Source organism: Pempheris klunzingeri, chromosome 14, assembly GCF_042242105.1.
Source record: "Pempheris klunzingeri isolate RE-2024b chromosome 14, fPemKlu1.hap1, whole genome shotgun sequence".
Taxonomy (NCBI): Eukaryota; Metazoa; Chordata; class Actinopteri; order Acropomatiformes; family Pempheridae; genus Pempheris; species Pempheris klunzingeri.
Window position 1 is genome coordinate 5035218 of NC_092025.1, and position 12034 is coordinate 5047251.

At 41.4% G+C, this 12034-nt stretch overlaps 1 protein-coding gene across 2 annotated transcripts in view; it reads left to right on the top strand.

The window, feature by feature from the left end:
• alcama (activated leukocyte cell adhesion molecule a) overlaps positions 1-12034 on the top strand; it is a 66249-nt gene that overhangs the window by 36407 nt on the left and 17808 nt on the right. For both annotated transcript variants that reach the window (XM_070844171.1, XM_070844172.1), the window contains exons 2-6: positions 225-328; positions 1665-1884; positions 5370-5434; positions 11330-11417; positions 11851-12021. In XM_070844171.1, coding sequence (XP_070700272.1) covers positions 225-328; positions 1665-1884; positions 5370-5434; positions 11330-11417; positions 11851-12021 — 648 coding nt within the window. The remainder of the gene's footprint in view (positions 1-224; positions 329-1664; positions 1885-5369; positions 5435-11329; positions 11418-11850; positions 12022-12034) is intronic.

Consider the following 12034-nt stretch of genomic DNA (forward strand, 5'->3'; position numbering starts at 1 on the left):
TGCACAGACACAGTGGAACAGTAGTCAAGGAAGGGCAGAGCACATGTAGCTCACTTCATCTGCGCTGATTTGTCCAATGCGCCTCCAGACAAGCAGCAATCAGGACATGCTGTTCCACACCTGTGACTCTATCAGGCAGTCAAGAATGTTGCTGTCTTCAGCTGCTATGTGATCGTTGTGTATATTTTAATAATCATAACAGTTTGCCACCTTTTGTGTTGCAGTGTGGGGCACAGACGTGACTGCCTCGTATGGAGAGACTATTGTTATACCATGCAACGGTGGGGCTCCGGCTCCAGAGGATCTGATGTTCATCAAGTGGAAATATGTAAGTAGATTCTGACTCTCAATGCTTTCTGTGAAGTGGTTTAGAGTTACTGAATGCACACTTTCCCAAGAGATTCAGAAGAAGAAGAGGAAAAAGAAGAGCATATGGAATGATATGGGTTATCTTTGCTGTATGTGACCACACGTTGTCACATTCATCTTACACTCATTTTTTAGAAGAATTAGAAAAACCAAAGGCTTCTGCACAAAATGACATGATTTTATATTTTTAAGCTTGTTGTTTCCAGTTGTGTTCAAATGCAGTTTTGGTGCTGTCTAAAGCCTGTTGTTTTGAATTCAGAGGACAGAGGACTCGAGTAGAATCTGTTTTTGATCAGAAATGTAGAAGTTAAATACAAAATCCGTAGTTGTGGAGAAGGCGGAGCAGCGTGTCTTTGATTCTTTATTTTCTCCAAGGCCCTCACATAGACAGCCGTAGAATGTAAATAAGTATCTGTACTTAAGGACTGTACTTCAGTAAAAGTTTGAGTACTTCAGTATTTCCATTTTGTCTAACTACTTCTGCTCCAATACACCCTAAAGACAAATGTACTATTCACTCACTTAGTAGATACTTTCCATATTACATTATTTTCCTGTTTCTCCTGTTCAGTGAAAACCATGTGCCTACAAATTTGGTGATTTTGAATAATAAACTGGAGGATGAAGTAGTCCTATATGAGCTGAGATAATTCTCATACTTTGCCATTTGTAATCTTGGGAGTATCTTTGGAGCATTGTTACAAAGCTGTAAACACGGCTATTTTTCAACTCGTGAAAAGCGGAGTCATGTTTCTCACAGGACAAACATACGATGATCAATCTGAAGGTTCACAGCTGACAGATTTAAGGAGTCAAAGTACACAGTACTTTTGATACTTAAAAGCATGTAAGTGTTATCAGCAAAAATGGCGTGGAGTGTAGCTGGAGCGTGGTATTTGTACTTTTAGTTAAAAATGTGAATACTTATACCACCACTAAGTGCCAGAAATGCTCATGTAACTTCAGTGAGAAACTTTGAGATGACTTGAGCAAAGCTCTAACGAGGTTTTTACTTGTGTTATTAAAGAAACATTAAGAAAAAGTAGATGTTGGGTAAATGTGGATCCTCATAATCCCCACTGTAATTAATCAGTCATGCTAAATCTAGTATGCACCTTCTCAAATTAACATTTGCTTTTCATGCTGAATGACCTGTTAAATACTGTGTCCTAGATCATAACACTCATGTCCATCTCTGTTTAAACTGTAATTATAAACTAGACATATGACTGACGAACGAGGAACTGTGATGTGCAGATTCATCACCAAGCCTCTCGTTTCTGTCTCATCCTCAGGTAAGAGATGATGGCTCTCTTGGCGACCTGTTGATCAAACAGGCCCGCAACGACCAGGCCACAGTCCAGGCCACAGACGATTATGCCCAGCGGGTCAGCATTGATGACAAATCCAACCTGCTCATCACTCAGGCCTCACTCAAAGACCAAAAGACCTTCTCGTGCATGGTGGTGTCAGAAGCCAACCTCTTGGAGTTCCCCGTCTCTGTGGTTGTTTACAGTAAGCTCAGTACTGACACAAAGCACTAAAAGTTTTGGGGGGGGGTTTATCTTTCAAGTGTCAATATATGCAATAATCCTTCCACTTAGTGACAAAGCGGGTAACAAGATTGTATTCCTATATTGGAGTCTTTAGCTTTAAGGATTTCCTTGACAACATGCACCCTACTGCATAAATGTTCTGCCACTTTTACATGTTGGTCCGATCTCTGGTATGCCAAGGTTCACTGCCATTCGTGAGCTTTTACGTAAAAGTCATGATAGCTATCTGAACAACATTAGATTAATGTAAAGACTACAGCAGCACAAGGTTAAACAGAGAGAGAGAGAGAGAAGCACATACAGTGGGTACGGAAAGTATTCAGACCAGTTATGTTACAGCCTTATTCCAAAATGGATTCAATTCTTTTTTTTCCTCATCAATCTACACACAATACCCCATAATGACAAAGTGAAAAAAGTTTTTTAGAAATTTTTGCAAATGTATTAAAAATAAAAAACTGAAATATCATACGTACATAAGTATTCACACCCTTTATTCAGTACTTTGTTGAGGCACCTTTGGCAGCGATTACAGCCTTACAGCTACAAGCTTGGCACACCTGCATTTGGGGTGTTTTTCCCATTCTTCTCTGCAGATCCTCTCAAGCTCTGTCAGGTTAGATGGGGAGCGTCGCTGCACAGCTATTTTCAGGTCTTTCCAGAGATGTTCAATGGGGTTCAAGTCTGGGCTCTGGCTGGGCCACTCAAGGACATTCACAGACTTGTCCCGAAGCCACTCCTTCGTTATCTTGGCTGTGTGCTTCGGGTCATTGTCCTGTTGGAAGGTGAACCGTCGCCCCAGTCTGAGGTCCTGAGCGCTCTAGAGCAGGTTTTCATCCAGGATGTCTCTGTACTTTGCTGCATTCATCTTTCCCTCTATCCTGACTTGTCTCCCAGTTCCTGCTGCTGAAAAACATCCCCACAGCATGATGCTGCCACCACCATGCTTCACCGTAGGGATGGTATTTGCCAGGTGATGAGCGGTGCCTGGTTTCCTCCAGACGTGACGCTTGGCATTTAGACCAAATAGTTCTATCTTGGTTCTATCAGACCAGAGAATCTTGTTTCTCATGGTCTGAGAGTCGTTTAGGTGCCTTTTGGCAAACTCCAAGCGGGCTGTCATGTGCCTTTTACTGAGGAGAGGCTTCCGTCTGGCCACTCTACCATAAAGGCCTGATTGGTGGAGTGCTGTGCTGCAGAGATGGTTGTCCTTCTGGAAGGTTCTCCCATTTCCTCAGAGTAACGCTGGAGCTCTGTCAGAGTGACCATCGGGTTCTTGGTCACCTCCCTGGCCAAGGCCCTTCTCCCCCGATTGCTCAGTTTGGACGGGCGGCCAGCTCTAGGAAGAGTCCTGGTGGTTCTGAACTTCTTCCATTTACGAATGATGGAGGCCACTGTGCTCTTCGAGACCTTCAATGCTGCAGAAATTTTTCTGTACCCTTCCCCAGATCTGTGCCTCGATACAATCCTGTCTCGGAGGTCTACAGACAATTCCTTTGACTTCATGGCTTGGTTTCTGCTCTGACATGCACTGTCAGCTGTGGGACCTTATATAGACAGGTGTGTGCCTTTCCAAATCAATTCCAATCAATTGAATTTACCACAGGTGGACTCCAGTCAAGTTGTTGAAACATCTCAAGGACGATCAGTGGAAACAGGATGCACCTGAGCTCAGTTTTGAGTGTCATAGCAAAGGGTGTGAATACTTATGTACATGTGATATTTCAGTTTTTTATTTTTAATACATTTGCAAAAGTTTCTAAAAAACTTTTTTCACTTTGTCATTATGGGGTATTGTGTGTAGATTGATGAGGAAAAAAAAGAATTTAATGCATTTTGGAATAAGGCTGTAACATAACAAAATGTGGAAAAAGTGAAGGGGTCTGAATACTTTCCGTACCCACTGTACCTTGTTCAACCTGATTAAGAAGATCACTGTAATAAACAAATTATTTATTTATCTCCTGTGCTAAAAGAAAGTTAAATCAGACTATCAAGCTAAAACACTGCAAATGGGCCAGTTTTACATTGTTAAGGAGATTTTACTCATGCCAAATGTTTTTTCCCCAAAGAGGAAAAAAAAGTAATTACAGTTATAATTAAAATCATAGCTACACTCCAGCCGTTTTTCAACTTATATTCACAACACCTGCCTGGATTGATAATAATTAATAGCACACAAAACACTTAACGTACAGTCTGTGAGCAAATGGGAATGAAATTGCTTTGACCAGAAACACACACAAGAAAACAGACTCAAATGCTGAACGCGAGGCAAACAGATGGTAAAAGGTGCAGTTTGTTGAACACGAGCAAAGACAAGGCACCAAAAAGAGACACAATCCAAAAAATACTTACTGACTAATACAAACCTGACTATAACACTCTCAACAAGACTACTTACACTGACTAGGATGCTGGAAAGCGAAAGACGATCTGGCACAGGACAGGGGAAGAAGCAGTCAATATATACACCAGGGGAGGGAACGCAGGAGGGAACAGTCAGGGTGGGGCAGATAATCACAGGAGAGGGAAACACACAAAGGCAGGAAGTCAAGGGCCCTGAAACAAGAGGGAAAAGATGAATGCCACAATAAAACAGGAAATACATGACACATGAACTGACTTTAACGAACTTGATGAGACCTAACAGAAATGAGAGTCTGACATAGGAATGAGAAATAGAGGGGCATCCATCAGAATGGTCACTAAGAAAGGCTTTCAACTGTAAGGCAAGTTTCATCATTTTACAATTCACTGTGGCTGTTCTCACAGTGATAGACTCATGACTGCTCTGTCAAGCAGAGCAATACATTTTGTTAATATTGTCATCTTACAAGATATTTTGTTCATTTCCACAAAGTCACTGCCGTAAACAGGAAATCACAAGCACTGAGAAATTAACCAAAAACAATTACAATTTTCAAACTTAATCTATGACACATAGGTGACATTTGGATTCAGCTTTGCTAACAAACAGCTTAGTTTTAATTGCAAATAACACAGTGTTATTCACCATGGATTTATCCCCTTTGTTTTTTCCTGTGCTTCAGGAAATGCGGTTCTTAATCTGAATTTCACTCCCCAACTGCCCATGTATCAACTGCTAATGGGCTTTGCAAACCCAAGCGTGAAATAGGACACAAAGAGGCTAGCTCTTTTTTTTTTAGCTTCGAGAGTATCAGGTTGTAGTTAACAGGGGGCAAGTTGAAATTATGTCCTACAGCTTGACCATTAACAATGCAATAAGTTTGCAGCTCAGCATTTAGATGAACTGGGCTGCCTACTTGCCAGCTGTGACAGTGACATATTTGTGTATTTGCTCCCATTGTGCCCCTCAGTTCTGTAGCGAGAAATTAGGAAGAAAGAAATTAAATCTGAAGAACTGCATCCAAATTCTCCACGAGCCACATATTTGTCATTCCAAAACCTTTGTGTTTGCAGAGAAACCGTCGTCGGTTCAGATTATGGACAAATCTGAAGCACTGCAGAAGGACAAACCAGTGACGGTAAGATTTAGCACAGTCTTTACATTTTACTGTTCTGTACAGTGAAAGTTTGTCAGCCTGTCCCATTATACCAGATGAATTCAGCACACATAGTTCATGTGGTAATACCTGTGTTACACACTGAATGTAAATATTTACCCACTCTGGGAACTGCTGTCTGTCCATTTGATTAATCCATCTATCCTAAATGACTGTTGTTGGTACACAGTGAATACCGCTCTGCACTTGAGGAAAAAACTGTTAGGAGTATTGCAGTACGTATGCAGTATGCAGTGGTCCCTGGCTGGGGCACACAGGAAGCTGACAAGTTGGATAATTTACACAGTCCAAGCAGCCTGAGGCAATAGAGGAAGAGAAGGAAGAGAGGAAAAAAAGTTAAAGATTTTCTGCAAAATTTTACAGTGCTCTGCTTAACTACAGTTTACTTTTACACAACATTGTTGGTGGTTATATTTCAAAGCATGCCAGTCTATTCATTACTTGCTTCCAGGCACATGCTGTTTTTTATTTATTCTAGCTGGCCACTGCATAAAAATCAACTTGAAACTTAAACTCTGATGTGAGAGGAAACACATTACAGTGAGCCACTGGTCACTTATCTATTTTAGGTAGGTTATTTTACAGTCAAATGGTGGTGGTGCTGCTGCTGCTGCTGCTGCTGTGAAAAGTTCAACGTTGGTACATTGAAGGACACTCTCACATTTGAGACACTAAATTGTGTTTTTTTTTTCTGTAAGAACCAAATTCACACGGCCCTTTTCACAACATCTGCGTTTGTAGATTGTTTATCTCCCGGATTTAACTTTCAGACATCATGGCTCATTATGCAACATTTTCAGGTAGACAGCAGGCGGTTGTTGAACATGAAGCATTTGCGAATACGCCACCTAGGCAATTTTGAAAACAGTGTGTGCTCACAACATTGACATGACATTGTATTGGCGGAGAGTTGTTCATGATGGATCATCTCAAGTCTGAAGGATTGGTTTTAACACTGCACTGAAATGACGTGGAAGCAGAGCTGCTTGGAGAAGTCAATCTGAAAATGAGCAGTTGGGTCGGACCCTTACAGGGTCACCATGAAGACTTGCGTTTCAGCTGCAGTGAAAGTAATGCTGTGGTGACAGACGACTGAAGTCAGTATCCCAAAGGTTATGGTTTAAGCTCAGTGTTGCCATTAAAAGTCTTTCATCGGAGACCACCAAAATGAAAAACCACAACAAATATCAGAATGTGACAGCATGTGCACAATTGTATGTCTGGGCTTTAAGAACAACGCATATGTTTCAAATCCCAAACTTACTTTGGTTCCTAGTGAAACACCTGCTTGTTCAGGAGAATTTCTCTCACATTCAGTCTAGTATGAGTATCTATAGGAGAAAAACAAGAGAAAATGTTTGAAAAGATGTGAGCAGCACATTCACAGTGGTCATCTGCCTCCTCTCCAGTGAGCAGTGCACATATCTTGCACCACATTTAGTATATACACATCTATTATGGATCAAGTGAGTGCTGTTTCCGCTATTGGTATTCCCACCTAAAAACACAGATGCTGTTGATCAGCTTTGAGCATTTTGTGGGGAGGAAAAGAGATGTGAGGAATATGAGTGAGAAAGGAAGAGAGGAATTTCAATTTTAATAAAGTGGAAGACGGACGATGGAGGGCATGGTTGTTCATACTGAAGTGGAATTCCAAATTAGAGGAAAAGTGTCATGTTGAAAGGTGAAGAATACAGCAAGCCTGAACTGTCTCAGAATGGAATAGCCATGGAATAGAAGTGGTCGTATTTTCATTTCCTTGCAAAAGCCAGCCCATATGTAAGGATATATACACTCACCGGCCACTTCATTAGGTACACCTTGCTAGTACCGGGAGGACCCCCTTTTGCCTTCAGAACTGCTTTAATTCTTTGTGGCATAGAGTCAACAAGGTGCTGGAAACATTCCGCAGAGATTTTGCTCCATATTGACATGATAGGATCACTGAGTTGCTACAGATTTGTTGGCTGCACATCCATGATGCAAATCTCACGTTCCACCACATCCCAAAGGTGCTCTATTGGATTGAGATCTGGTGACGTGTTGTGCGTTCAGAGATGCTCCTCTGCATACCTTGGTTGTAACGAGTGGTTATTTGAGTTACTGTTGCCTTCCTATCAGCTCGACCCAGTCTGGCCATTCTCCTCTGACCTCTGGCATTTTCGCCCAGAGAACTGCCGCTCACTGGATATTTTCTGTTTTTTGGACCATCTTCTGTAAACACTAGAGATAGTTGTGTGGGAAAATCCCAGTAGATCAGCAGTTTCGGAAATACTCAGACCAGCCCATCTGGCACCAACAACCATGCCACGTTCAAAGTCACTTAAATCACCTTTCTTACCCATTCTGATGCTCAGTTTGAACTTCAGCAGGTCGCCTTGACCATGTCTACGTGCCTAAATGCATTGACTTGCTGCCATGTGATTGGCTGATTAGATATTTGCATTAATGAGCAGTTGAACAGGTGTACCTAATGAAGTGGCCGGTGAGTGTATAAGGAATAAAGTGAGCCAAAGCGTTAATACCAGATGCTGCGGAGAAAGGTTGTGCTGTACCAATATTTGTAACACCTGCAGTAAAGTCATACATGATAACAGTTTTGAGATGACATAGAGGGTTGGTCTAGACTCAGTTTTGCGCGTCATGTGCTGGTTAAGGTTTAACCCACAGTGGGAGTGGTCAGGCAGGTATTTACTTGTTTACATCACGGATGAAATAAGGGTTGATTCTGAAGCAACATATGAGTTGAAATGCAGACATTTGCTGTGTGCAGAGGCTGAGAAGCACAGTGAAATGTCATGGTGAGACCAATGAATGTGGAGACAGACCCCTGCACTTAGAGGCTGATGACAATGTTTCCATCAGCCGAAGGCAGTGGTGGAAAAGGTATTCACAGAGCCAAACAAGTTACAAGTAAAAGTCCTGCATCCAAATCTTACTGAAAAAGGTACAAACAAGTATTAGCATCAAAATATACATTTAGTACCAAAAGTACTCCAGGGGTCAGGGGTTTAAAATAAAGCTTTGCCACATAGGTTAATTTATCAGTTACATTACCCTCAATCAATAATGAAAATAATTTGCGACCTTAGTTTACTGGTTGGACTCTGACATGAAGAGGTACATTATGTTAAGTTATATTTAGTCCATTTCAAACAAGATTCATTCACGTGGGTTTTTGAGGTTCACCAACCCGCTATGTATTAGTTTGGATCATAATGAGGTCTTTTATAATACTTTGGCCAAGATAATAGACTTAAAGTGACCATATGTCTGTAAATGATGTTGTTTTTACACTTTCAGATTCACAGACTCTCTGAAACTGAGGCTACACACTAGGCTCATTAAGAAAGAGTGTAATAACGGAGTGTAATGATAATAAATGTAATGCAAAAAATATCAAATGCTCCAGCTTTGGAAGGTGACTGATCAGAGAGTCACCCAAAAGATCAGGATCATCCCTGGACTAATGAGTTGAAAGTTGTTCATTTTTCAGAACAGGTCACTTTGTGATATTCAAGAGATTAGGAGCAAAATATTTCTTATGTATAGAGAAAAATGTACACGCATATTGTGCCAGAAAGAACAGATGAGGTGTTGAAACTAATGTGGAGCCCTTGTGTAATCTGAGTGTTTAGGATGCAAATGCAGCACACAGGAAGTCAGTGAAAACTCAAAGTCACTTTTACTATGCTTGGCAAGCAGGTGAATATAGTCCAGAATAACAACCTGGTTCAGAGCGGAGTTAGGCTTAAATAGTGGCCTAATGAGTGATCAGGAGCGGATCCAGTTCCACTCCAGTAGGACTGGAACATAGAGTGAGAGGGGTGGGAGCGGCTGGAAGGTGAGTGTAAAACTCCTGAGTAGACGGTTAACCAGAAGACGGACTGGGACAGAATGAGGTTAATTTTCTGTTTTGCTATGATGACATAAGTTAGGGTTGGATGGAAATGAAAAACTTGAGTTCTACTTTTGGAGGGGAACCTGTTTTAAACCAGAGTTTATTTGCCAAGTTTAGTGAAGAATATTTTGTTCAAGACCAAGTTGTAAAATAACCTGTAACTTTGTAATAAAACGGGTTACAAAGGGTCACAAAGGTTATGTGTTCTGATGTGACGTCCACCTTCACAGTTAGCCCAAGCACATTAAGTACCTGTATGGGTTAGTATCAATCAATCTCAATCAGTCTTTATTTATGTAGCACCAATTCATAACAAATGTTATGTGTTGAAATGTTAAGACGCTTTTCATACAGAGCAGGTCTAGAGCAAACTCTTAAATTAAGAGAGACCCAATGATTCAAGATTCAATTAAGGATTCAAGAATCCCCACATGAGCAAGCATCAGGCATTAGGCGACAGGGGCAAAAACTCCCCTTTAATGGGAAGATACCTCCAACACAAGTGGGTTCAGAGCTGGGCGGCTTCCTGTCGGGGTCTGTTCTGGGCGTGGGTTGGACAGAGAGACTGAGAGTATAAAGAGTGTTGTGTTCTAGTAAATAATGCGTTCTTAAACACCAACATACACAGCAGCCACCCAGAAGTTTAATAAAAGTTGCAGTCTTAATTACAGAGGAGAGGAGATCATGTTGAGTGAGATTTTCTTTTTCCTTTGAGTGTGAAGGCAAATAATACATCTGAATGAAGGGGTTGTTATATGGTTGATTTGAGTAAGAGAGAAAATCTTGGTATTATACTCAAAGGCACAGGCTTTGAGCTGATGGTAGTATTCAGTATTCATAGTCAATGTGAGAGAAGGAGTAGATGCCATTTGCATTTTTTACAAGGCAATGACATTTTTTGTGGACAAACCATATGAGATAAGTTCTCCTCATTCTGTATGACTGTTGTATTTCCTGACAGATGACTAAAAGGCATGTTCGTTGTGAGTCACGTTCACTCAGAGGTGCACAGGATATGAAACAAGACAGTTTGGGAAACAGAATGTTCTTATGACTCACTCCTTATCTCGTTCAAACAAAGCGTATCTCTGCTACCGTCGCTGACCTTCAGTCCTGAAGATGTAACAGTGAGACAGCATGTTTATGAACAAAAACTACTTCATTCCTGAATGAGGTAGTTGTTTGTCTTTTCTGACCTACATCCAACTTTCTCCTGCTGATGTGGGAAAGCAGACTTTACCTTATACAACAGAGAAATTAGAGCTTCGCTGAAAAGGGTTTTCAAGTGAAGTTGCTAGCTAATGGCTGTGCTGAGTTTTGTGTTATTCATCTAAGGTAGAAATCGAAATAGTATGCGCCACTACCATCCTCGATATACCATCAATGATATTATATTGATGTACTCATGTGGGACAATTGTTGGATTTGAATCAGTTTAGTTTAAGGGCATGAACATTTTCACATGGTTCAGTTATTATAAATTGAACTTCATCTCTTCCATACAGTGGATACTGATACAACCAGATGGTTTCCTGCATCCACATCGTAGCATCTTCAATTAAATGCCTCAAGTGAATAGCGGTATAATAGGGATTCACTTCATGAATGGCAGCACTGTGATGTGGTGGTTAACACTGCTGCCTCACAGCAAGAAGGTTCCACGTTCTAACCCACATATGGAGTTTGCAGTTTGTGATGGTTCTCTTCGGGTACTCCGGCTTCTGCCCACTCTAAACTGGTGTGATTGTGATGGTGAAAGAATTCTCTATGTGTCAGCCCTGTGATTGATGGGTGTCCAGTCTAGGGTGTACCCTGCCTCTCCCCCAATGTCAGCTGATATGTTTTGTATCTGATGTTAGCCCTAGCCCACCTACAACCCTTAAGAATAAGCTGTGTGTACACTTTGTTTTCTGTTTTATATGTTAAAACGTCGTTCCCTTTTCTGTTTTCTTCAGCTCGGGACGTGTGTTGCAGCAGATGCAAACCCTGCAGCTACAATCACATGGAAAAAGAATGGAAAGCCATTGATAGCCGATGGGAAAGGTAACACATTGCATGTTTGCTGACACACCCAGAAACTTTCCAGCAGTCACACCACACAAGATGCTGTCATACAGAAATCCCCCAGGGGGCCAGCAAGTGTTTGTATAGTGACAGAAGAGTGAAAATGAAACCTCTCATAGTGTATCACATTTACACAAGACAATAGAATAATAAACAATAGAAATACATAATTCACTGTTGTGTACTTATAAAGGAGGGATGACGTAATTTAGACCAACTCCTGGATCAGACAGTGACAGCAATGTAGTGTAAAGCAGTTTTGAGTTTGTTTGTGTGATTACTAACTCATCCGGACTGGTTGAATACATTTTACCCAACCCATCTGGTTTGGCAGCTAAAGAAAACGTGTTTGCAATACCTGCAGCTAAATGCTGCTAACTATGTCGTGTGCTTGTCATCCCTTCCTCCGCAGCCATTGTGGTCACCCCCAGCATGAAGCTGGATCCAGCTACAGGCCTATCCACCACCTCCTCCACCCTCCAGTATGTAGCCACTAAGGAGGACGTTGGTGCAGTCTTCACCTGCATGTCCACACATCAGCTGGTCAGTCAGGAGACTGACCTGGAACCCTTCCCTGTTCACTGTGAGTGGAATAC